Source organism: Brienomyrus brachyistius, chromosome 5 (assembly GCF_023856365.1).
Source record: "Brienomyrus brachyistius isolate T26 chromosome 5, BBRACH_0.4, whole genome shotgun sequence".
Classification (NCBI taxonomy): Eukaryota; Metazoa; Chordata; class Actinopteri; order Osteoglossiformes; family Mormyridae; genus Brienomyrus; species Brienomyrus brachyistius.
In genome coordinates, this window is record NC_064537.1 from 32,529,974 (window position 1) to 32,557,613 (window position 27,640).

At 41.6% G+C, this 27,640-nt stretch overlaps 2 protein-coding genes across 4 annotated transcripts in view; one reads left to right on the forward strand and one right to left on the reverse strand.

Moving 5' to 3' along the window:
- Nucleotides 1-26,224, reverse strand: LOC125742788 (gap junction gamma-1 protein-like). 3 transcript variants are annotated; one of them, XM_049015140.1, is made up of 3 exons: nt 25,843-26,224; nt 9,552-9,616; nt 1-2,419 (listed from the first exon to the last, which is right to left on the reverse strand). In XM_049015140.1, exon 3 carries the CDS (start codon nt 2,372-2,374, stop codon nt 1,061-1,063), a length of 1,314 nt encoding a protein of 437 aa, XP_048871097.1. In that variant the 5' UTR covers nt 2,375-2,419; nt 9,552-9,616; nt 25,843-26,224; the 3' UTR covers nt 1-1,060. The 3 variants fall into 3 exon arrangements, with proteins under 3 accessions (XP_048871097.1, XP_048871096.1, XP_048871098.1); XM_049015139.1 differs by lacking the exon at nt 9,552-9,616 and having other exon boundaries at nt 25,843-26,219; XM_049015141.1 differs by lacking the exons at nt 9,552-9,616; nt 25,843-26,224 and adding an exon at nt 24,793-24,811.
- The window catches only part of ubald1a (UBA-like domain containing 1a), a 400,799-nt gene that overhangs the window by 58,353 nt on the left and 314,806 nt on the right, over nt 1-27,640 (forward strand). The gene's annotated exons all lie outside the window — the stretch shown is intronic.

A 27,640-nucleotide genomic window follows, 5' to 3' on the forward strand; every position in this document is an offset into this window, starting at 1 on the left:
CTAAGAAATCGCAGCGTATTAATTTAATGTCACTAAGTGTCAGCTACATCAGTTACTGCACCCCCCCTCTCCAGCCCCATTCGCACAGTGGATAGAACGGTTGTGAAAAGTGCTGGCTGGCGGACACCAGACTGGAAGCCACCGCTGACCTGGGGGGGAACCTGGACGTGACCGGTGCATCACACCTCAGTACGCAGGCATCAGCACCGTCTCCCACCATCACCGTGCGCATCCACACTCTGCAATGGCTGCTTCCACCAAGTACGATTTTAAGGCATTGAACTGAGTTCTACTTTTCCTCCACAGTGATGGTGGTACAGAGCAGTGAAACCAGGCCTAAGCCGGTCTCCTTCATCAGGCACAATATTACATCAAATTTCAGCACATTAACATAACCCAACTGCTTTTAATTCACAAAAACAGCTACTTTTTATGGCACCTGATATAACCCTGTAAATACCCTTAATTAGAAATAGCAGATGGTGGTCACGGTGGGAGTGTCAGTGGGGTGTCGGGTTTTGACCACATCCACAGATCAGGCCCATTCACAGCAGCCTGGCTACCATAGTGGAGATGGGGTGTGTTTGATATGTAACTAGACTCTACAGCTTGACATAGTTTCACAGTCTAACAAGCTCCTTTTAGTATGACTGAGCAGGGAATCAACTGCCACATATTTTGGCTGCCAATACATGGCAATTAAGAACGGCAGTTACACCAGTCTGTCCTCTATCTGCTGTGTGCTGTCTTTGGGTAGCTAGGTTGACAAAAGTGGTACAGTAATATTTTTGCTGTTGATTTTCCCGTTAATCCAAGGAAAAACTTTTTCCTTTTTTTTTTTTATAATTTCATTTCCCTTTTCAACTGATTTGCCAGTTTCTTGGAACTGGAATTCAAAGCTGATGCAAAACATATGCTCTGCTGCTGGATTCAAGTATTTAGTGTTGATCTTTTCCAAAGTACCCCGAGACAGAGACACAAATACATAACTGACAATATGTAACAGTACGAGGATTACGGAGAATAACTTAGGTGGAGCTGGGCAGGTTTGGGTCACCTGTCAGATCCACACAGAGGGCTTCCCCTCCATTGACTTGCTGCTGTTACTGCTGCTGCCCCCGCGCGAGTTGTCCTTGTTGTTGCCATTCTTGGCTCCCGAGCGATGTTTGTGGTCATGGTGCAACTGGCTCACATTGCTGTGGTTGCTGTCATTGTGGCACTGCTGGCCGTAGGCTTGGATAGCAGCATCCAGCCTGTCCTGGGCCTGCTGTATGTCCTTCTGAAGGGCTCCGCGCATGTCGGCAGCGAGGAGGTTGTCCTCACTGCCTCCGAACTGCTGCTGCTCCTCCTGAGCAATATTAGCCCTGTTCTGTTTGCACACCGTCTTGCCGTTGCTCAGGTCTGTAAACTTGATCTGCTCAGGCTTCACCACAATATTGAAGCCTGGTGGGGCTGAGGGAGCGTTCCACGAGAAGGGGTAGCTCCCATAGGTCTCCTCAACTCCTGCCTTGCCCACGGAGATGCTGGGTCTGCTGCCCAGCCGGTACTCGCCCTCCTCGTGTGGGGCGTGGCGGCTGTGGAAGACGTCGTAGATGGTGCCCACTCCCAGGTGCAGCATCTCCCACACGTTTAGCAGCAGGCAGAACACGGTGACCCCGTACATGATGAGCAGGAAGATCGTCTTCTCAGTGGGCCTTGACACGAAGCAGTCCACCGTGTGAGGGCAGGGGTTTCTAGTGCACTCATATAGGGGGGAGACGGAGAAGCCGTAGAGGACGTACTGACCCACCAAAAAGCCCACCTCCAGCAGCGTGCGAGTGAGTAGCTGTAGCACATAGATGCGCATAAGACCATCCGCTTTGATGCGTCTCCTCCCATCATGCTGGACCTTAGCTTTTCCTTTGGTTACGGGCTCGTTGGGGCCACTCATCTCGGGGACCTCGTAGATCATGGGGTCCTCCTCCTGGTCGTCCTCCGCCTCCTCCAAACCTCGGTGCTGCTTCCGGTTGCTGAAGAACATCCTCTGCGCCTTGTGTCGCCCAGAGATGCCCTCTTCCTTCCCTGCCTCCAAACGGGCGATCTTGTTGATGGCATAGCTGAGGTACATGAGCGAAGGCGAGGACACCAATATGATTTGGAAGATCCAGAAGCGCACGTGCGACAGGGGCGCGAAGGAGTCGTAGCAGACATTTTCACAGCCTGGTTGGTCTGAGTTGCACACAAACTTACTCTGCTCATCATAATAGATGGACTCCCCGCCCACGGCGGTCAGCACGATTCGGAAGATGATGAGCACTGTCAGCCACAGCTTCCCCACAAAGGTGGAGTGGTTATGAATCTCCTCCAGCAGTCGGGTGAGGAAGCTCCAGCTCATGGTGTTGACAAGCCAACGGTAGATACGTTGCACCACTCATTCACTCTGTGGGGGACAGGAAAGAGCATCAGCAACAAGGCTAGGACTGTGCCGCTTAAAAAAGTCACACTGGACATGTACGACACTACTGCCTTACTTTCCAGTAAAAATCTATGTACAAGAAGCACGTTGAATACCAATTAAAAGTCTGGACACACCTGACTTTAATGCATCAGTCTCAATTTCAGCTGTTATTCACCTTATAGTAAAAGTTCTGAGAGTAATGAAGTGTTACATATAAAATATTGTAATGTGCTCGAAATCTCAAAGTTTGCTCAAGTTTTAGACTCTTCAAAATTGCCCATTTTTGCTTTGATGAGAGAGACTTGACATACTTTCAGCCAGCTTCCAGATGTAGCCACCTGGAATGCTTCTCCAACAATCCTGAAGGAGTTTCCACAAGTTCTGGGCACAAGTTAGCTGCTCTTACTCATCAATCCTACTCATCCCAAACAAGGTCTAAAGGGTTTAGGTCAGGGGGTTGTGGGGGCCAGGTCATGTCGCAGTACTCCATTGCTTACCTTTTCCAAAGGTAACGCTTACTACATAACCTCGAGGTGTGCAAATAATTTTCAGTAGATGTGTCAACACTTTTGTCTAGTATCGTATTTAGCCATGTATTTAGCTGCGGGTTAGGACTCTGTGCGCATGATTGGAATGGGTGCCAGGTCAAATGCTAGGAGTGATTATACCATTGGTCTAGTGCTGGGCGGTGTACCGGTTCATACTGAAAAACGTTTTTTATTATTGTTACATTAATTTTTCTTATACCGCAATATCGATTTAAATCGCCTACACAATGTTCGGAAAGTGTCACAGCCAGAAACTGTTTAAGGGGTGACACTTTTAAAGTATTAAACACTTATCAAAATCGTTAACTTGGCCAGTGCACACCTTAACATTAGCTTTTTATCTATAAGCAGTTAGCCAACAAACACATTAGCCGTATGTTATCATTAAGGCAGCGGATAGGCGCAATGGCTAAATTAAAATAATATAGTTAATGTGGGAACAATGCAAAAATGTATAACAAAAACGTGTCCTGTAAAATCCTGTAAAATGTGGTAAACGCTTACCACAAAAAAATACCATCGTATACAGTGAAACCGATATAACTTAAATACCGTGATATAAATTTTTGGTCATACGGCCCAGCTCTAGGTTCTAGGTCCTATAATTATCACACACTGCAGGTGGACTGGGCATGTTTCACCATATGACTGAAAAAGCACCATCCCAGCTGTTTGACCTCCCTCTGGATCTTTTGGTTTATATACACCTGATTACTGCAGGGGCATAATAATAATAATATACACATAGACAGAAGTTTGTAATTATATTTTTGTGGCTTTTGGCGTTTTTAGTTTTTTGACTGCATTGACAGATCAAAATCACAGGTTTTATAACATTGTGGGGAACATTTGGTCCTCACAATATAATATAAACCTAATTCACACATGCATATTCTTTCAGCATTTACACATAGCTTCACTACCAACACAAGTAAACTCTAACTGGTTCCATGAATCTCACAATTAGTTCTGTGGGCTTCAATGACCTCCCCAGTCACCGGATCTGAATCCAGCAAAGAAACTTAGGGTAATGGAAGGGGTTAGTGGAAGAGGTTAGAAGCATGAATATGCGACTGACAAATCTGCAATTATGCGATACAATCAACACAGATCAGAATCTGTCCTTCCAGCACCATTTTCAGTCCATGTTACAAAGAAGTCAGGCTTTCCTGAGAGCAAAGGGGGCCCTATCCAGAATTATAATGGTGCACCTAAAGTGAACTTGTTTTGAGAGATATGTTTCTGTAACTTTCATGCAGGTGAAGAATCCATATTTCTGCTACAAAGCATTACAAAGCAGACTAAAAATGTGATCTTCCTACATCTGTATGCAATAATGCTGAAATATTACACTGCCTTTGTGAACTGTAGAAAGTATGAGCGATTCAAATGCCAGAAGCAACACAGGCTTTTAAATAAATAAAATAGAAACAGAACATAACCACCCAGCTTAGACAACGGCTAACTGCAAAATCAACAGGGGCGTCCTGCCAAAACATAATGCAGAACACATTCAGGGTAGTAAGAGACACAACACAACAAGACAGGCAAAGGCAGATGCATGCTGTGACCCAACATGAACAAGTAAATCTGTTGGTGGTTGAAGAACATCACAGCAGTCATGGTTGGTGGCCGGCATTAGATCAGCCCGATGATTAGAACAGCGCTAATAGAAACAGCACCAGCAGCACTGGCCCAGGCAGAAAGAGAGCAAGTGACTGTAAGAAACAGTTAAGCCTAAATGATGGATCAGTTGGAGCAGATACTCAGCTTCCATAGGCTTCTGAAGCACAAATCCAGGCCTACCTGCTGGATGACGCAGGGGGAGTTTGACTTTTGTGGAATACAATGTAAAAAGTTTTGCCAGAAATAACGGAATACCTTTTCTACTTTAGCCAGTTATCAGGAAGAGGAATTGAAATGAATGTGAAATGCTGTGAAAGTGACAAAGGAACGGAGTGTAATGGAACATGACAGCTTGAGGAGGAGACATCCAGGACACCCAGGAGAACAGTGTGGACTGGCAGAGTTTGGCCTTGTGCTTCCTTGACTCTGACAAAGTCAGCCTGTGTTTCTACCAGTGCCCCATGTCCATGCGTGTCTGCTTATAACTCGTCTTACACAGCCAAGCAGCTTTTATGGAGATGACAGCAACTTCTAATTATTGCCCACTTGATCCAAACATTGTCCCTCCATCGGGCAATTAAAACTGAGCTATTGCTGGCTAGAAGTCTGGATCTCTGCCCGCCGCACTTATACATCAAACCCCGCCTTTAACGAGATGCAGCACTACTGTACAGATGCTTTTCCTTTAAATATGCACGGAATTGATTGCTGTGCCCTTATAAGGTCAGGGCTCAGCCTTTGAAGCTGGCAGTGTCAGTACTGATGAATACTGGAGAGGAGTGAGTGTTCCCCCTTTAGAGGAAGAACGTTAAAATGGGCCAGCAGTTGGAGAAAAGGTGGAGGAGGGATACTGCTGTAGCCGACACCTGATCTATCAGGAATGTATAGGATGGTGATGGGCAAAGCAGATGTCAGAGAAATTCTCTTCTAAGTGTTTGTACACATACTTCAATAATGTCCATTATTTAGGAGAGCATGTCTATAGTGATACACTAAACTGAGAAACAGGACTAACAGAGCGTAACCCCGACACATACACACACAGTCCACATATTCATTTTATTAATATCTTTGTGTGGACCGTCCATTCATTTCTATATGAAAAATCGAATTCCAATGACAACCTTAAGCCCTAACCTTAACCATAAGTAACCCAACAAAATACAAGTCTTTTGACATTTTTAGTTGTTTGATTGCAGTCAGATTTTTATAAAACTGAGCTTCGCCTTGTGGGAACTGAAAAAATACCCACAAAACAAGCAGAACATTCTAAAAATACAAAGGTAAGATAACATGAACCTCTTCAAGTTCTCCAAACTGAAAAGCTTTAATCGTATCAGTAGGTGCAGACACGTTGGGATACTGCTTTTTAATACAATATAGTAGCCATGTAAAGCTATATTTATCCAGCGGCAGAACAAAACACAGTCTCTTTGGTATTAGGATTCAGGGGCATGTTTGGACAGCAGGTAGCGTAGTGCTAAAGGCCATGGGCACTGGCAAGTTTCCAAATGGAAATAAGCAATTATTAGATAATATATATATGTTATGGGAGAGAGAACTGCCACGAGGTGTAACTTAGGCATCCTGGACGAGCAGCCGAAAAGCACAGCTACACATGCCTGTACTCACAGTGCTAGGAGAGTCGTGGGATACTTCATTAATTCAGTAAAAATACTACAATTTTATTGGTTTTATAACAGACATCATTGCTTAATTTGTCACATTACAAACAACCAGTAGTTTTAAGTAAAACATTTATTTAGTTATTCAATAATAAATCGAACCCCAAGAAACCCAAATTCTACTCTTAAAAGAGCTGTTCTGAGATAAAGAAATGTTAATTAACAAGCAGTTTCACTGGGTGCTTTTTAATTAGTAGCACCTTCGCAATAACATAAAACACCAAACATTTGTGTTTAGTGTCCCTTTGGGGGCCAATAGCTACAATTGCATTAACAGAAAAGCAGAACTGAATGAGAGTAAAAAATGTTTCTGCTGAAGATATGTGCAAATATGTTAAACACTGCTTGTCAAAGGACTTCCGTCATGAAACAAATGAATTGCAACATTTTTACAGAATTAAAAGCAAGCGGCCTAAGACTTTCTGCGAGTGCTGTATACACATAAGTCAGGAATGTTACTATTATGCTACTCATTTTTTGGGAATTCAAAAAGATAAAGTAGCACTGACTACTTGCTGTCACTTGTATGTGTCTGTGTGCCGCATGGGAAGTAAGATGAGATCGGAAAATAGAAAAAAAAAACACTTTCCCCACATGAATTAGTAAAGTATCACTATTCTATTCACAAAAAGTCCACATTTAAAATAATTTGAAATGATCATTTGTGCATATGTCCTCGACTGCACTGCGCTCCTCATCCGGACAAAGACTGCAATCACAAGCTGTCAGTGTTTACAGACCCAAATCTATTCCATCTGTGATGCAGTATGTTACTCCCGTACTTCTGAAGTCATTCTAAATTATGCCTGCTGATTCTAGGGTATGATTGTGTGGTTATAATACAAAAAGACACCAAAGACCTCTAACTTTTAGGACAAAAATACCTTTTCTGCCCAGTCGATTCATTTCAAATATTTTCCCCCTGCATCAGACTACATTAACGTATGATTCACCCCCATTCTGTAACATTAACACAGACATTTAAGGAAAGGTCACACCTAGTTTGCAGCTGGTGGTTCAGAAATGAATAATTTTCTTATAGGCTTAAAGAGACATAAGTCAAAGTTGTTCTGACTTTAAAATAAGGGAATGCCAACAAGACGACTTTGCCAGTTGTGGATTCCCTGTATCCATCGTTTTTCTCCCACATGTAGAAAATACTCCCACTACTGTCAGTTTCGAAAGTGGGTCATATTAGGTTTTGATGAATCTCAAGCACCATGCTGCCTACTGCTTCCACCTTGGCTGGGCTTAGATGGTTGCTATCAGCAGCCATAGCTACCTGTAACTCCATCCATCCATCCATCCATCCATCCATTAGTGTAACCCAGGGGTAGGGAACCTGATCCATGGAGAGCCGGTGTGGTTGCGGGTTTTTGGGATGGCCTCTCAGTCAGCCAATAATAAAGCAGCGATTCTCAACTCCAGTCCTTGGAATCCACTGTTATTGGCTGATTGAGAGGTCACCCCAAAAACCCGCACCCACACCGGCTCTCCATGGATCAGGTTCCCTACCCCTGGTGTAACCGCTTAATCCAAACCGGGGTCAATAGGGGGAACAAGGGACAATCCCAATCCCAATCCCAGGAACAAGGGGCGCAGGCTGGCACCAACGCTGGGCCAACACAATGCATGGCGTACCTGCCCCCCCTATTTCCTGATAGGCAGCTATGTCACATTTTGCAGCTGTGCCAACATTCAGTTAGCGGAAACGTCTCACGCAGACGGAGAAGAATTAATCACTATCAGAAGGCAGATGAGAAGGAACGCATTGAATGTCCAGCAGAATAGAACTGCTGTGAACCATGCCCAAAAATGGGAGCAACCGGGGACTCAATAAGCAGGCCGTGACAGAGTGATGAAAATGGGGACGGTGGCAGAAGCAGCACCTCTGGCCATGCTGCAGGCCTGTTCTACTGGGTCACCAAGGGGAACCAGCCCATTCAGGGAGAGGGCAAAAGGGGATGGTCCTAGGCTCAAATAACCGCAAATGGTAAGTGTAGTGGTGACAGCCACCTTAGTGTACAGTTAACTTAGGTCCTGTTGTGACCCAGCGCCCTCTGGACCTGAATGTTCACATAAAGCACAGAGAGGAAGCAAGCTGACAGGGACCTGATTCCCAGAGAAGTAGGCAGTATGGAGTGGGTGACTTTCTCCAGCGCGCCATTCCAGAGGCAGTCTTCTGACCAGGACATTATGACCTTGACCATCACTGCAGATACTGCATCATTTCTTTGCTGATCCAAAATTCTCAATGTGAATGGGGATGTAGTCAGGTTTTAATATAGCCTTATGGTTTGTAGCTAATGGCAAACACTATGGGAAGCCTGGAATTAAAAGCAAAAATTCATCTTAACATGCAACAAAAGTATCTAACCAACAAATTGCTAAGACTCTAAAGGAATATCTTAGCATCCTACATACATTTATTTTGTCCAATATTGTCAAAAATATAGAATGATTTAGCCTAACTACATGAGTAGTTAAGCACATCATACTCCAGCTGTGAATGTAATAACACAACAGAGAAGTTATTAAAACGTTGTTCTCTCATATCAGCTACACTATGTGGAGAGCTCCTGTGTTCCCTCATTCCCTTGAACATGAGCACACACACACACACACATGCTCCTTGTATGTCAGGATGAAGCCCCATGGGTCAGTATCGACCTCAGTCTGAGCTTCACTGACAAGAAGCAGCATAAACAGCACAGAGACGTCTGCCTACAAAAAGCAACAGGCTCGAGTTTCCGCACGGGCTGCTATATATAACCTATCGGCTCCAAAACACAGTGCATGCTGAATACAAGGAGTAACAAAGCTGCCAGCCTAAGACTCAGAAAGTGCCCTGAGAAGTAAAATATACAGCTGTAAAAGAAAGAACAGTCATCCTAACCTCCAGATAACAAATACACATTAGGTGGACCAGCACTAAACACACTCCTGACCAGAGGTGAAGATTTCAGGTCCAGAAAGTTTAAATCCAGTGACTTGTGACTAAAATCCAGTGACTAAACTCTGTGACTTGTGACTCTTTATGCTCAACTTGTTGGTTGAAACAAAATCCTGGTCTGGATTTGTACTTTCTGGACCTGAAATCTCCACCTCTGCTCCTGACTAAATATTTTTACTAATGCGTTTTGCTGTACTGGTACATAGAAAAAAAAACACAACAGGTCCACAGAGAAACCCTCCTGCTGTTAATCAGAGCACAAGGGCAGTAAGTTTTCAGCATTCTGCGCCTCTTCCACTCACCTCCCTGAGGACAAAGAGGGCCTTCTGCAGTCTTAGTTATCTTGCTCCAGTCACTGGCACACTTCCTGTGTACACAAACGATGCTTAGATCAAACAACCTTCTGTGCACAAGCTGACACGGGCCAGACTCTTGCCCTCCTATCCTTGCACCTGCTCCCCACTACATAGGGCACCTGTAGATTTTTGAAGGGTTTCTCCCACCGGCAGGAGATTTGCACAGGTACCTCTTCGCAGTTCCGTAATGCAGCTCTTTTCATCCCTTCCACCAGTAAATTTGAGCACACGGGCTCCAGGCTATTGCCTTAGGTTCAGTGCTGGCAAGCTCCGAAGGCAGCATGCGCACGTTTTTCCACTCCTAATAAAGAACAATCTGCTAGACTAGAGGTCCAAATTTATCCAGAATTTGTACAGAACATGTATTTAATAAAAGTCTAACAAGTCAAACACATACACAACCACACTGACCCATCGCCCCTTCTGTTTCTTTCTGATAGTCATATAGTACCAACCGAAAACAAACCAGGCCAACACACAGTCCCCTCTAAATCATGTCAGCTGGAAACTGCCATTTGAGATTCACCTGAAGTCTTATAAAGTTAGTTGACTTCAGTAGTAACAATCACTAACACTGTCCACGCACCTGCAAGTCACTCTGAGCCACTGCACCGATGGCTTTCACATGAGCAGAGGCCGTGAAAGTATTTCATAGTAAGATTACTTTAAAATGAACTTTGAGAGCAATTCATCTTCACAACTATTCCATCCATCCATCTTCTGTAACCACTTGTCCTATTCAGGGTAACAGTGGGATCCATAGCCTACAGGCAAGGTGGGGGACAACCCAGAATGGGGCACCAGCCCATTACAGAGCACACTCACACACTATTCACTCATCCAAGCACACCTATGGCCAATTTGGCGACTCAGTCAGCTTCAGTATGTTTTTGGACTGTGGGGGGAAACCAAAGCACCTGGAGGAAACCCCACGGGGAGAAGATGCAAACTCCACAAACAGAACCCAAGCAGAGACTTGAACCCAGATCCCAGAGCTGTGAGGCAACACCACTAACCGCTGCACCACCATGCCACCCCCACTGGCACAATTATTAAGATAAATGCTAGATGATTCATACATCTGTCATACAGTCTGAAGGCAACTGGCAGAAAAGATCCCCTGCAGTTAACACTTCCGAGAACAGAGCAGTTGTACAAGTCAGATACTGAATGTGCTCTTTAGTTGGTCAGGGAATTATGCAGTGGAAAGACTGTACCACACTCACCCGGTCCACTGCATCCTGCGCCCTCCACTTCCTCCCAGTCCTCATTTCTAAGGCTTCTAAGACTTTATTGTGTACTGGGTCTCTGTACAGTATGACCTCTCCTACAGAGATAACCATAAATACCTCGTGCAGACTGCTGAATGGGAGGCATTGCTTGTTGTTCCCATGCAAAGCAATGCTGCTTCGATTTTGTAGTAGGCTCAGCCACCTACTAAGGAAGTGACTGATATTCCTTTCAAAGCCTTTGACAGCAGTGTGTGGAATTTCATGAAGAGGCAGTGGATTTGTGGGATGATACCATGCTGGTAGATCCCATTTCTCAGGCAGCCATAACTTCTCCTATAGTTGCCATGACTCCAATTTCCAGCTGATCACCTGGGATGCTGCCGTGTCCTTCAGGGCATCATCAAAGAACTTGCTCTGGCTCTAGATTGGTTCCTGTATGACTCCTGGAATCAGGACACCCTCCGATGAAGAAAGAAAACTTGTCTGTTGTGTTCCCCCTCTTCAAAACCAGGAAGCTGGATTTTGCTGTCTTAAAGGACACACAAGTTGAGTTAATGAGCTCTTTAATCCCTTGAGGAACCCATCTGCAATCCAGGCATGATAATGTTGTCACTGTCAGATCAATCCATAAATGCTTTGATGGGGGGCAGCCAGACCCCATGCTTAGTCAGTTAGGTCTCTGAAATCCACTTCTGCTGACATGACCAGCATATCTCCAGCTAAGGTGAGCAAGATGAATGAAATGGTGTAACGAGTGATGATCCCCTTCTCCAACTGATGCCATGCTGATATTCTTCAAGGGATGAATCTCATATTAAGCTGGTGTAAGAGTCCAAAATTAGATTCCAGATCTTGCCTGGGACATGTTGCCGGTTCAGTGTTCATCAGCTTGCTAGATACAGAACCATAGGCATTACAAGATCCAGCTGCAAAACAGTGTGGTCTCCTCTCCACTTCTCTGATCAAATGGGCAAATCTGTGTGTGCTCAATACACCTTGACACTCTTGGGATACCCTCTGCATTCAAGTGTCAATGTAGGAGGAGTTCAGGCATTTGGAAAGAATGCTAAAATCACCTGGCCTTCCACACTGAAGAAGGGGATGACCCTGAACTGCTTGTTATTGGCTGAGTTCTCCTCCCTTGGAATTTGGACATCCTCTGCAAATATTTATTGCTGGGCTACCTTCCCTTTTGCTTATGATGCTTATTGTTATTACCTGGAGCTGCTGATTTTCATTGCCATGGTTATGACTTCATGGTTCATGGTTACGGCTTTATGGGGGGCAGAGTGTGGCTCTGTGGGCTGTGCCTGTAATCAGAAGGTTGCCGGTTCAAACCCAACCTCAGCCTGTCTGAGGGCCCTTGAGCAAAGCCCTTAACCCCCAGCTCCCAGGGCACCCCAACAGGTGGCTGCCCTTTGCAGACAACTTACTCTACAAAGAGCAAGTTGTAAAAATGACTTCCCCATGGGAAACAATAAAGTATCAATTATTATTATTATGACAACCCCTTCCAGATCCTTGTCAGCCACTCTCTTCATTAGCCAGAAGCCACTTGACTCCTCTACCTTGGGGTTGAGCCAGCAGCCCCTGGAGGTTCCATAAACTGCGGAGGTCACTCCGGGCCTGGCTCCCCCTGCATCTCACTAGGTTTCATTCCTGTGCATAGTTCACATGGGCTTTTGCAGACCTCATACAGGTCTTTGCACTCGCAGTTGATGTTCTGTTCTCTTGGGTCATTTCCAGTGTTTTCATCTGGATAAACTGCCCGTCTTCCCCTCAATTGAGGGACCCGAAAGAGGTTTAATGTAGCTGATTTGGGTTCTTCCGCACAGAATCTGCACTTTGAGGTGCTAACCCCTATCACCCCAAGTGCCATCTCTCTGAGCTGTCCACTGTGTCTCCCGCTGTAACCATCTGTGTGTGGTAGTCATCCAGCCTGCTGCAGGATGTCACTGGCCTCGGCAGGCTGAATTAACAAATACACAATCAAAAGCAGCTAAGACTGGTTGCCTTGCTGCTGCCATTTTGACAAATAATATTCTGCTTTTGACCATTACAAGTAGAACTTCTCCCCCAAAGCACAAAGGCACATGAACTGCATATAAGCCATAACGACATGTTTACAGCACCAAGCGATGATTCAGTCTAGATTCTTAACAGTATCACTACAAGACAACTGTACTGATAATTGGGGTGCGTTAATAGAAATCTGAATTTTGTAACTCCTTAACCTGTCTTTTCCAGTATTGCAACATATTCACAGAGTTAGTCATCTGCTGAATGTTTGTGGTGCTTCAGAACTGGAACCAGTGATACATGCAAGTACCTAAAATTTATCATTCATCATCGCAAATTACCTTGTAACAGAATAAAAGTTCCTTTTTGTTTTGAGTTTTCAGCACAGAAAACATCTAATAAGAACCATCTGGAGGGGCTGTGCAAGGCCCTGCCCATTTGGGACATAGACTGGCTCCAGGAATGTATGGACCTTTGGAAACTTTTATGGGAAAAGTTCTGGTACTGCAAGCATCATCTCAAATCCAACAGCAGCAGGAACAACCTGCAAGATTCTGGAGCCCTATATATGAATTAATATTAAAGTTACGCTGTTCTTACTTGATTATACACAATTTGGACTCAAAATAGAAAAAAATGTTTTTCTGCTGGAAAGAACATATTAAAATTAATGGGATAATGACTTTTTCCCCAATTTTCATTACTGCAAATTACCCTGAGTCCTTGTTAATTTCCACCAGCACCAGGCATCATTTGCACCTGTTTCACAGTTAACATTTTATTTGCATCAAACCACATGCCTCTACACTGACCACCCGTATAGCCATCAGTGTTGTTATAATTATTTATGATGGTATACTAGTATACTGGTGACCTCCGCCACCCCAAAACTCCATCATGGACTTTCATGCTGAGGAATCCTCTCCTCTTATCTGACTGGATTCAATCATTAGGCAAGTCAAGATAAACTAACATCAAGTAGTGAAAATAGGTAGTGTGGTAGGGTCTGAGATGACTAGGAGATACTAATTTTATTGCAGTTAACAGGATGAAAAGGGAATTCTTTAAATAGCTGATTAAAAAGTAAATACATAAATAAGCATTTGGATTTAAATGCTCACTGCTAATAATACTAAATACAAATCCAAGACCAACACAGCAATACACGTAGAAATTCTGAAGAGAAGTCTAGGGGAAGATGCTGAATTACATGCCTGCAGATGAACATACCTTCTGTGTGCCCAGATGTCTGATGTAACCCAGCAACACCCGACTTAAACGAGGCAGTAAAACAAAAAAGATATTTTAATTTTGGACTTGAAAGGAAATACACAGCTTGCTTGCACATCTTAAAGACAGCCGCATGCTGTGCTGTGGGGGCATGAAGATCTGGCTTCTGCCTTTTTAATTCCATTTACCATAAAGGGGTTAAACCACAACAAAGCCTGGTCTCCCCGCCGCCTACCCAACACCCCATTTTCTTTCCAGGTGATTCTTGAGGTTCATCTGCATACCGATTTTTAAATGCTTTATCTTGCATGTGACGGTAAAATTTTCTGCATGATGAATGATGAAGCCTCCATAAGCTCCTCCATAAGCTTCTATAACTTTGTCTCTTTGACAGAATTAGAATCAAGGAGCCATTAAGTCCGCAAAAGATACAGCAGCTGTCACATTGGCCATGACCCCTGTTGTTAATTGGCCACGCACTACAAAACAAGGGCATTTCTTATAGCTACATCTGTACCTCCATTATACTGTAGCCCTTCAAAAGAATGCCTACCACTTCTTCACAGGGTGTCTAACGACCCATTGTATACTATAAAGATCTAGCTGGCAGCCAGAGAAATGTTACAGTCTTTGCTGTTTTCATCCTCCTGTCAATAGATAATACTGCATTCATATTTTCCGATTGTTGCCCTTGTTAGGACTTGCAGTTCCTTGAGTGAAAGAAGGACGTCTCTTTACTCATCAGCATAGCCTTGCCATGTCATTTAGCTCTGCTTTTAATTTCAAATTATTCAAGGGTTGAATATATTAAAGACGGCAGATACTGTAAATACAGAACTGTAAAAAAAAGCTTAACTGCAAAACAGACTGAGCTTCCAAAAGATTGAGCTGTACTGCCAGGGCAATATTTGGGGAGAAACTGGGAAGCAGTGTAGATATAGGGAAGTCTGTCCTTCACTTCAGTGTGATGATAGAGGAGCCATCAATCCATCCTCATCCTGAAAGGAGTTTTCTGCCCGTGACTATGACACTAGAGAGGGGAAAAGGTCTATAGTCTTCTCCTGACTGTAGGGGTACTACTCCCAAGAGATATTTCACAAATACAGTGTAAAGGACACAGATGTCACCCCCTGCTCGTCCGGTTCTCCCGTGTGCCACGCCCCCTCGCTACCTCGTGTGGAATCCTCATGTTACCAGCTGTTTCTCGTTGTTGTTACTTAATCTGATGTATTTAAGTCCGCGTTCGAGTATGTTTCCCCAGTCCGGTCATCGACGTTATGTGGTGTAATTGTCTCCAGACTGTGTCCTTCCTTCGATTAAATCCCGTATTTTCCCGACACCTCAAGTCCTGCCTCTGCTCCCTCGGTCCGTGCCCTTGTTCACCGTAACAACAGACACTTTTAAAAGAATATAAACTTTTTCTTAGCACCTGACCTGACGGCCCCCAGTACTTAGTTGTTCTATGTTCCCTGTGAGACACATCCACACAACATACGTTGTTCTACAAGACTGATAAGAAACAAAAAACAAAACCTGGGGACAGATTAAACACCTTAGCGATGCTTTTTTTGGGACAAAGCAGTAGCAGTATGTTTTCAGTAGATTTAGCGATTTGTGTTCCACACATGACAATCTGTTCAATATTTCTACAACATTACCAGTTATAGAGTTTCAGATCGTTTCTGCCACTTTTCCTGGTGGGACTGCAAACAACTGAGCTTCTATAATGGACAATGCTGGGCTGCTTCTATATCATCTATACCTCTGGTTGGCCAGTTGAGTTTGTTCAAAGGAACTTCAGGGCACATCACTGAGTCGCTGAGCTATACAATGGCAATACTATGGCAATGTTTGTTCAGCTATTGTTCAACCTAACTGAACGTCAATGAGCTGCAGGAGGAAACCCATTTGGCACAGAGATACCATATCAGTACCAGGTGGTTTGAGACAGCAGTGCCACATCATGTGTCCTTTATTAAAATGTAAAAAATACATTACTGATTAATCTAAGAGCCATACATACCTACATACATAACTCACTTCTATGCCTGTCAGCATCCATACCACATGTATCTAGAAACTTTTAGTATCACAGAACAGAGTGAATGTTTAAGCATCATACCATCCAAGTAAACAGAGAGCCCTTCTAGAATCCAGGGTATCAAAATCTAGCAAAGAAGTCATAGAAAGACCCGTTCTCTGCCTGAAACAAGCTGTTGGGCACCGTGCAGTGGGCCTAACTGATTTCATACTGGACCTGGATGTTATCGATCTATTTATTACTGGTGTGGCGGAAGCAGTATGTTTTACAACATTGCCAGTTATACAGTTTCTAACTGGCACTGAGCACGGGAGGCAGCCAGGGCCTTGATGTCGCCAGCTGGGACAACAGCACACAGAACAGGAGTGAAACTGACAGAGCAGCAGCTGCATGGCTACCGCGTGTGGGAAGGGGATGGTAGGCCTGGTTATGTGAGAAGAAGTGAGGAAAAGTCAGGAGTGAGGCAGAGAAGAAGGGCTTAAACACGAAAGAGTAATGAGTTCCAGATACTACTGACTGTAAGACCAAGGTTCAAGTTCAAAGTCTTACTTGTCATTATGCTAGTACAACAAGATCAGGAGTCCCTACTTTCCAGAAGCGGTATAATAAATAAATACATACATACATACATACATAAACAAACAAACAAACAAATAAATAAATAAATAAATACAAAAAAGAATAATTAACCCAATATAGAATATGAGTATAAATGTAATGATCATTCCAGAGGGAATTTCTACAGGGGGCTAAAACGAGCAATGAGCAGCAACTAACAGTAAGTGGGTAAGTGTGATTTCAGTATGAACACGATAAATATAAAAACAGCTAAATTAGAGGTTTGCTGGTTTTATAACAGAAGAGTGTGACTGCTCTAGGGAGGGAAGTTCCATGGTCTGGAAGCGTGTGAGTGTACATAGTCCAAAATTATTTGCCAGATGGTAAACGGGCAATTTGAGTCAGTGTTTAGGGCTTTATGGAGACTGTGGCAGCGGGTTGTGGAGGATGAGATTGACCTGTAGTGGGGTTCAGATGTGCTCAGCTAGGGCTGGAAATTAAGCTTGCCCGCCTCAAGTAATTTAGACAAAAGGGGAGCACAAAAACTAAACACAATCTCTATAGCTAGTAAAAAAAGGCATGTCAGATTACAAAAAAAAAAAACACACTACACTGCATATTCATTTCTTAGCATAGGCATGTAGACCACTGTCTGTCTAAAAGGTCTCTGGGGTGATGACATCTTCAACATCCTTCTAAGTCAACCTTACTTTGAAACTCAGGGTCAATCAAAGCATTAGTAGCACCCTAGACAACCTTCGATGCCAATGTCCTGCCAGATTCCACATGTGATGCCAAAATGAATAATGTGTAAATGGCTAATATAATAACTCAATAAATAACAGTTAGTAACATTATATAATAATAACATATTTATTACATTTAAATACATTTTTAACAAATGCTACAAAAGAAATGCAAATCAAAAACATCTTTCATAAATAAAAATGTAGGTGTGCAAATAAACTAGGGTTGTTAAAGTTAACGCATGATATAATGTGTTATTTCTTTAATCATGTTAACTTTAATTGCATTCATTTTGATATGAGCAAAGATTTGAAATAGAATTGAATTTCTACACTGAATATACAGACTATAAAATATGTATTATAAATCACCACATTAATCAGTTAAGCTTTAGAGGGAGCGAGAATCAGGACATTTTTGAATATCGTGTGATTACTCTGAATGAGTAAATTGTTTATGGAAATTAATAAAAGGTATACTGAAAATAAGTTTTTTACATGGAAATTTATTCTTGTAAGATGTGAAGCTCTTTATAAATGAAAATTCCATTGTACATTGCGGGCTAATAAATATGTACCTGGACTGGTAAGTGTTTTTCAGCAGTCCTGACTACACTATGAAGAGCTTTCTGGTTAAATTGCTAGGAGAATAAATTTCAACAAGAATTGGTGAAAAAGGAGGGAAAAATCTGATTCAGACTGGACAACTTAAAAGGAATTGGACACTTCCTGCCACATCTCTCCCGCCTCCTTAGTGGCTGTGAATCACTGTCTATCCATTCTTTTTTCCCCAGCCGTCTCAGCCTTCCCTCATCCTCGATCTGTCAGGGTCACAACCAATGCCACTGACACAAAAGCACTCTGCAATCTGATAACTGCTTATATGGAAAATGACTTTCTCAGAATGGAATTTTCATTCCCTGAAAGGAACTGACAGCAAAGCATGAGCACAGGGCCACCCTTCAGAGAGCAAAGTTAGGCATATGCAAGTAACTATGAGAGACTTCTGCTAAACTGATGAATAACTACTGAATAAAGTTTTGCAGATTTATCACCGTTATCTATCTAAACCAAGGTGACCTCGCCTGTTCAGGGTGCGGGGTTTGAGTACCACCTCTGCTCTGTGCTTTAGGAGTTTGCATATTGTACCCGTATCACAAAGGTTTTCTCCCACAGTTCAAACACAAGTAATCATGTGAACTGGAATTACCTAAATTGTATACGTGTACGTATGCCCTACCATGGACTGGCATCCTCTCCAGGGTGTACCCCCACCAGCATGACTATTCTGTTCATGGATGAATATAATATAGGCTCATTTATGTAGAATATGCCTGAATAGTGTGTGGGAAGAGGGCTTGTCTGGTTTTGTATTTCAGAATGGCTACACCTTAGAAAGAACTATGAGTTACGTGCGAAAATGGCACAAACTGAAGGATTTCAGTTTACTTCTTGGGGACTATGAGTCATTTCCTTTCAGCAGAAGGGTTACATAGTCACGACTCAAAGCTGTGCAGTACAAAAACAGCACACCCAAGGTGACGTTTCTTAACTCATTTTTTTCGCGAGAGAGGATTCCCATTGCAGCTCTTCAAAAGCAGCCAGGGAGATTCCCATAGCACACTATGAAGGGATCTTTATTCATTAGACGTCCATGAAAGTCCTGTACTTGGTTATTAATCCAGTTCTTCCACTTTCTAACATGAAAGCTGTCAGTCTTTCAATCACTGCACTTAAGAATATATAACTGTAATAGGTTAGATCTGTTAAACAAGTGAAAGTCACCACTTCAAAAATACCGGATTATATTTTTGTCACTTCATTTTAATTTTATGTTTAAGATGTATAAAGTGCATGAAAAAATATTCTTTTTGAATTGGATAATTTTTTTCAGGATGTACCCTGGTACACGATGCATTTTCATCCAATAATGCTGACTATGTGACTTTTAATGTAAAATAATTTATAGGCAGATTTCTCAAGCCATTCCTACGAACTGACATGAAGTGTGGCGTCTACAAACCAGGAATATTATTTCTGCAAGCCAAGGTTAACTTTAGTTTGCACCTTGTCTAAGCTCCTATGACAAGGCAGTGAGGCAGGTCTGTTAATGCTGAAAGGCAGACCGTATGTGAGGCAGGAGGTCTTTTAATGCTGAAAGGCAGACTTTATGTGAGGTAGGAGGTCTGTTGATGTTGAAAGGCAGACTTTATGTGAGGTAGGAGGTCTGTTGATGTTGAAAGGCAGACCTTATGTGAAGCAGGAGGTCTGTTAATGCTGAAAGGCAGACTTTATGTGAGGTAGGAGGTCTGTTGATGTTGAAAGGCAGACCTTATGTGAAGCAGGAGGTCTGTTAATGCTGAAAGGCAGACCTTATGTGAGGCAGGAGGTCTGTTAATGTTGAAAGGCAGACCTTATGTGAAGCAGGAGGTCTGTTAATGCTGAAAGGCAGACTTTATGTGAGGTAGGAGGTCTGTTGATGTTGAAAGGCAGACCTTATGTGAAGCAGGAGGTCTGTTAATGCTGAAAGGCAGACCTTATGTGAGGTAGGAGGTCTGTTAATGTTGAAAGGCAGACCTTATGTGAGGCAGGAGGTCTGTTAATGCTGAAATGTAGACCGTATGTGAGACAGGAGGTCTGTTAATGGTGAAAGGCAGACCTTATGTAAGGTAAGAGGTCTGTTAATGCTGAAAGACAGACCGTATGTTAGACAGGAGGTCTGTTAATGCTGAAAGGCAGACCGTATGTGAGGCAGGAGGTCTTTTAATGCTGAAAGGTGGACCTTAAGTGAGGCAGGAGGTCTGTTAATGCAGAAAGGCAGACCTTATGAGAGGCAGGAGGTCTGTTAATGCTGAAAGGCAGACCTTATGTGAGGTAGGAGGTCTGTTAATGCTGAAAGGCAGACCTTATACACATACAGACACAGAAGCTAGACTCAGTTGCACACTATGGTGCAAGCAGGTATAGAGAAAAGATCAGAAAGCAATACCTCAGTTCTGAGCACTTCATTTTAACTGAAAAAAAATCTGTTTATCTGCTGTTCCCTGTATGGTTATTTTTCTTCACACAATGGAAAAAGACCTCACAGTGGAAACTCTAAGTACAAGTGCCAATAAAATCTACAGGGTGGGATCCTATGTTCTTTAATGATGGAAACTGTTTATTGTCTGGGGTCTGTCCAAGTACCCTGAGGGGGTTCAGTACATCCTCTTCTTCTGGGTCAGCACACCCTGCAGTCATGCTAGATCCCAAATATCAGCATCTTCAAAACACAGCACAACCGTTTGTCCAAACCAATATCACATACATTTTAAAGAAGTTTATATTAGGCTTGAGAGGCATCTAATTTCCATACTCTTATATTATCCAGACATTATATTCATGCATTCCATAGAGGGGGTACTTCAAATTTATACTTAGACATGACAGACTAAGTAGTATATATACACACACAACTCCATTGTTTAAATAATCATTTTGAATATCAAGATGGAAAATGCATTATGTAAGGGTTAATGCATGACAAGCTGTGTATAATATGTTTTTAAACACTAACAGTGGCGTACAGTTCCCTCCATGAAGTCCATTTAAAAATATATAATGCACAGTTTGGAGTGCAATAACCCGCTTACAGTATACCACGGTTACTACACATTTGGCTCGCACACTTATACCCATAGACATTATTTTCATGTTTATAAGCCGAAAACACAATTACTAATAGAACTACTTTTCCCACCAATGATTACACATTTCCATTTAGTTTCTCTTAATTAAATTGTGTTCTACATCTGGAATTTTAAGTGATGCTAGAATTAAATATTTTAACAGTGCATCGATTTACTACTGCAATTCGCCTGGCTAGCACTACATGCGCAGATATAGAAAATTAATCAACACTATTCTGACCTATCAGGTTTCAGAATTCAACAGTGCCGTTGAATAAATCCAACTTAGCTGATTTCATAGTTGGCTTTCCCGGACTAATTAAAAAAAGAGTCTATATTAACCTATTGTTTATTATAACAGCAAATCTAAGTCTTTTTACAGGTTTATTTGAGTTAAAATGGGGTTCAGCGGTTTCAGAAAATGGATGGATTTAAGTTAAAATGGAACACTAATGCATGATTACCATAAAAAGCTTATATTTAATGCCTGCAAGACTATGAAGAACTATGAAGACAATTTTACATGGTCAATCAAACGTTCCACATTTTTGGAAAACGGAAACATTTTTTTTCTTTGAAAGCAACCTCTGAACCCTTTGGATACAGAAACAGTCAGTAACACACTCAAAGCACACAATAAATGTCCACCCCCACTTCCTTTTCCCAATCTCAGACTCTGTCCCACTCTAGCAAAACACACAGTTTCACAACTCGAAAATGTACTGCGAACAATCCAACTGTCTTGTCAGTATCCCGATCCTGAGTTTTCTGACCGTAAACAGGTCCAGACAGTTGTTGAGTGAGCGCAGTAAATTAAAGAAGAATCATTTCATTGTGGATGGAGGGCTCCATTTAGGTAATTACTTGCAATGAATTTGTAATCACTTTGAAAAGTACTGAAATGGGTTTGTGCAGAATGTTGTCCTGACTCCAGCCTCTGTAGGCCATTGAAAATTTTATGTACAACTGTTTGGCCACAGTACTTATACAGCAAAAAGTAGATCAATGATAAATGCTGAATGGTATAACAAAAAAACTACACACGCATACAGCACCCTGAATCTGGAGATTTATGCAGCACACATCAAACGGCTGTCAAATAAACACCCTCAGTGGTAAATTAACCAATTTCTCTGTGCTGATTATATAGGTCTCACTGGAGAGTTTATGCTGACCATCCATTCAGCTACCATTAAGGTACTGACAACTTAAAAAATGCATTATGAAGTAAGAAACTTTCAAAATTATGAAGTGTTTGCACTTGAAAAAAATAAAGCACTTCTAATTCCTAAAGAGTTTTTTGTATTGTTATTTTAGTATTCAGTGCCGGACTTGCATCTGTTCTAAATATTAAAATTTTTCTTATCTGTTAGCGGTTAATAGTTCATTAATAAGTGTCGACTATCGGTTACCAAAAAATCCAAAATGGACATCCGTAAGCTAAGTACAAATCATGTCATTATTTTGTTGCTTCAATGCTCCATTGTTGCTTAAAATTCCCTTAAAATTGAGCTTAGTCTAATTCAGAACATGAAAAAGGTGACTAATTGAATGGACCACGAACTGAAATCTAATTTTAACGAATAAATCATATGAAAATAAGCTTTTTTATTATAGGGCATAACACTAGAAAATGCAGACAGTACGTTTGGTTACCAGCTTCTTCTGACTGCTTCGCTGTTCGTTCCAAGGAGGGAGTTTGAATAAGGCTGGGCAATATGAAATAACAATGATATCACAATATTTTCTGATATTTTCACAATAATAATATTTATCACAATATTCTAAAATTGAAAAATATAGAAAACAGTAAAATATAACAGGTAGATCAGAGTTTTTCTGATGACCAAATTGTTTAATTGGTAGTTCTGTGACAGGCATAATGCTAAATTACACCAACGACAGACTCATATCTTGATGGAATTTGTGTAAAAATAGTGAATTATAACAGTTAATTATGCAAGAAAAAAGTGTTTAGACTATATCACAACACTTATGATATTCAAACGGATGACAATATGATAATAATTGCAATACAATATTTTATCGATATATCACCCAGCCCTAATGATATAGTCAAAAACTGCCAATCAATGACAACATAAAGGAGCCAAAAATTTCAGACAATGTTTTATAGACCCAAGAGAAAGTCTGTCATTGAGAATATTATGGCAGAAATCTGGTGACACTTTACTGGAAGGGGCACAAATACTGTAATATAGTAATATACTCTTACTTAATGTATCAATTAACTAGAAACAAAGTTTTAGTCATGTACTGATCCTGATGTTCATTCATCATTCATCAATCATAAACATACTTTTAAATCACCAGTTCTGAATAAAATGACTTTTTCCTTAAGTATGATATCCAACCTATTCTTAACAACACATTTTAAATTGATAATTTAACTGTCAAACTTAACTGTGCAGCACAGGAACATAAAAGTGCTATAAATAGCATACCTGTTTTATGCATTTTGTGTCTCATCTAGCTTAGAATCCAGGTAATTAAAACCCATATAAAACAATCCCAAAGGATACAAGATAGCAAACTGGGGTAAAGAATTTTACTGGTGACATATAAGGGACTAAACTTACACACAGAAAAATATTAAAGACCTGTAGTTTTATATTTTTTGCAAAGGTCAACATAAATAAAAGGAGTATGGAGCAGCAAAATGTGACAGATAACTGGAAATTAATTAGTACTTTGCAAAAGTCTTAGGGAGCCAAAGGGAATGTTTAAAGCTATTTATCAGGGTAGTAGGTGTACATGCACTCAGAACAAAAACTCAGTTTAACATTAGAGCATATGAAAATTAACTCCATCCATTCCATGTATTCTTTAAATTTCACCGCCAGCTCACTTAATTAAATACTTTAATTAATTAGAAAAGTATACGATCCATTGATTCACTGGGGTTACTTTAGGAGAGGTTTTGAAATGGTTTGACAGGCATAATACCATAGTTTCACACCAACAGGAAGATCATTTACATATCATTTTCTTAAACTGCCTAAGACTTTTGAAACCACACGCGCGGACACACACACACACACACACACACACAAACACATACACGATGGCGTACCTATCTAAATGGGGACCTTCCATTCATTTCTATGAGAAAAACCCTAATCCCAATCACGGCACCCTTAACCCCTACCCAGCCCTAACCATTTTTTAAAAAAGCATTTTTTCTTTTATGATTGCATTCACAGATTTTTATAAAATTGAGGTTATCCAGATGGGGACCTCAAAAGATGTCCCCAAAAGTAGGGAAATGTCAGGTTTTACTACACTTTGGGAACAATTTGGTCCTCAAATGTGATCTATGCAAACCCACACACACACACGCACGAACACTCACACACACATACAACAGTAACGACAGGATAAAAGCAAGAAGTAAGTATTTCAACACCTATAAAACACAGCATGAAATATAAATTCAGACTGAACAGATGAGAGTTGAGTAGAAATGCGTATGTACTACAGAAATCATTCATGAATGGGTGCTCTGGGTACAGGCTTTGCAGCCGCATGGAATCCTTGCTTCCATGCTGTGCCCAGGGGGCAATTTCCATCCCTCCAGATAGACAGAACTAACACTTACTGCCTTCTGCTGGCTACATCTGAACACAACCCACAAAAAGCCACTTGCAAATGAACATTACGGTAGCGCTTTACCACTTGGAATCGGCCGAGGAGAGCTGCTTTGTGTCAGCTGCAGTTGTATCGTACTGACGCGGGTTTACCGTCGATACATGAAAGATAAACACAAAAAACACACCCATGTGCACGTCCTCCTTATAAGAACTGCACACCAGACAGTTATATACACCAGTCTGAGAAGTTTTTATGGATCACTTCAGTGTAATTCGGTGAGGGTGGTGCAAAATGACTTGGTCATAATAATACTGCATGACAACAAGATGCCCGCGACCCAGTAGGATAAGCGGTTTGGAAAATGGATGGATGGATGGACAACAAGATGTATGGGAAATACTATAAGTGCGTGCTTGGTAACACGGGCAGCTCACAATTATTTCTGCAGCATTAAAACTGCAGTTATTTTACTTCTACAGTTTAACATGCTGATTAAATCCAAAGTACGCCTGAAACCTTTTTTTCCAGAGTGTAAAGTTTTAGCTGGTTAACTGGCATACAGCCAAAGAAGTTGGGGAGTCCGCATTTAATTAATTTATTATTATTAGTAATATTAATTTTATTATTAATAATAATAATATAGCTGTCTTGTATTCGGTCTCGGTTGTCCCTCCGTTTTATGCGGGTTCCTTATGCGGGTTCCTTCACGGTCTTTTCGACGTCAAACTCCGCCGTTACCCGGTGGATTTAAAAGCGGTTCGCGCTCTCTTGGGCTCATTAGCACCGCATCCATCGCAATGTTATTAACTGTTAACTGTCTATTAAGTGCACCGTTATTTGTAATAGTACTTTTTTTCTTATTTTTTTCCCCTTTACTTTACGAAAGTGAACGAAAAGCTAACTTGCTAATTTGGATTGCTAAAACTGCTGTCGGGAACCAGCGAACGCTTCAGGTCCAATAGAATAAAAAGAAAAAAGAAAAAACAAATGGCTCCATCCGTAAATATATCCCTCCGGCTTTATATTTAAACCCCGTACCCATGTAACAAACGCCTAAACCCTGCCGATACCCCGCCTGGTAGCCCGTTCCCCCGCCCCGCACCAGCAGCCCCAGCATGCCGATTGACTCACCTCCAAAGCTTCGGGCGAAAGCGGCGACCGGACCCCCTCCATGGGACGCCGCGGCCGGACTGCGCGCCTCTGAATCTGCGCTCCCTTTGTACCCTTCACTGGTCTGGGATGGTAATTCCTCCGACGGATCACACTTTCCTCCGTCCCGATGACACTTCAGTCCATGTGAGGCGGATCCAGCACTGCTGCCAGACGGCGGCCAGCCCCGGAGGGGGGCGCTGCTTGGGACAGCCCAGCGCCCACTTCAACAGATTTTTTTGAAAATGTGATTTATTACAATCGCATTACAGCACACTTTTGGACTTTTTCATTGAGTAGGCCTAACATTAATAAGCACAAAAAGCACATGGTATATTTCCCATGTCTTTAATATTATCATTGTGTGTTAAGAAACATCTTGTTAGAGATATGGTATATGTGCATGAAGGCAATACAATTACTGTACTGCTTCTATCAAAAATTACAACTGTAATATGAAAGTATAACTTAAATGATAAAAATGATTTTAGGAAATATGTTCTAGGTCAAGCTATATTTGGCCAGATGCAGTAGATAATTTATATACTGAACGAAACGGCAAAGCTGTATTCTGTCATTTTCACTTTTATGCAGTGTCTGAGCGAACAATAAAAAGGTTGAATTACTGACTTGTTTATGGTAGCACAGACTTTGGAAAATGCATTAAGCTGAACGAAAGATGATGTCACTAAATGTAGTGGTAACTTAGCTGGCTTACTATTTTAAGGATACTACAAATATATAAGCTATTGCATAAATGTCCTCAAAAAGAAAAACTATTAACCTTCTAAAAGAAATTTTAGTGTAGTCGGCGATGAGTTCTTTGGACATTTACTAAGGAATGAGTACGTAGGCTATATAAGTCCTCTCACATTTTTTCATTGTACCAACCCACACATTTACAAAAGACTTGTATTTGTCTCCTATATATATATATATATATATATATATATATATATATATATATATATAACTGCTGGTCAGGACATTATTCTGGAGTAGGTTTGGGAGGAATCTCCAAAAATGTTTGACAAACACTTCTTAAAATGAGATGTTTTAGGATATTTTTAAAGGAAAATGTATTACATCCTCCACAGTCTTCTGCAATTCTAAATACATTTGAAACAACATAAAGATTATAGTCACAAAAACTGTACACTGTACAACATGGCTGCTTATATAAACTGAATATGGCCATAATTAACGTATATTGCACAGTGAGTATGTTTTGGCCTTAAACATTTACTTAACCCGTCGGTTGTTTACATAGAAGGTTAAAAGCATGTCAGCACTGCTCTGCTCTTTCAGTGTTGCATGAACTGAGTTCCCCTAGCTGGATAAATTGGACTGGCGCAAGGCTGGGAAGGCCTGGCCCAGCTGGAGTACTGATATGCTGCACACGATGCAGCCATACTGAGATTCTCATTATGACCGAGATCTCCTGCTGGAAATAGGTAAACAAGGTCTAGCTTTATAGAGACTCTCGGGGGCAGCGTTCTCTTTTGGGGCTACTGGGAATTAAACCACAGCGTTGTGGCTTCAGGGGATATTGAAACTGAGGTTAACAAAGCAGAACGCTGAGGTGATTTAAAAATATAAACTAGAAAAGAAGCTCTTTCAACCACATCAATGTCTCCCTCCCCCCACTTACTCAACTGGAAATGTTAAAGCCAATTAGTGTGTTTTACCTGAATGCTTGGGTCCTTTTCATGACACATAACTGAAACTACACCTGTTCATTTATTGTACATTTACACTTATATGCCAGTTTGCACCGTCA

Coding starts and splice junctions, on each gene's coding strand:
- LOC125742788 (XM_049015140.1), bottom strand. CDS start 2,374: ATGAGCTGGAGCTTCCTCACCCGACTGCTGGAGGAGATTCATAACCAC.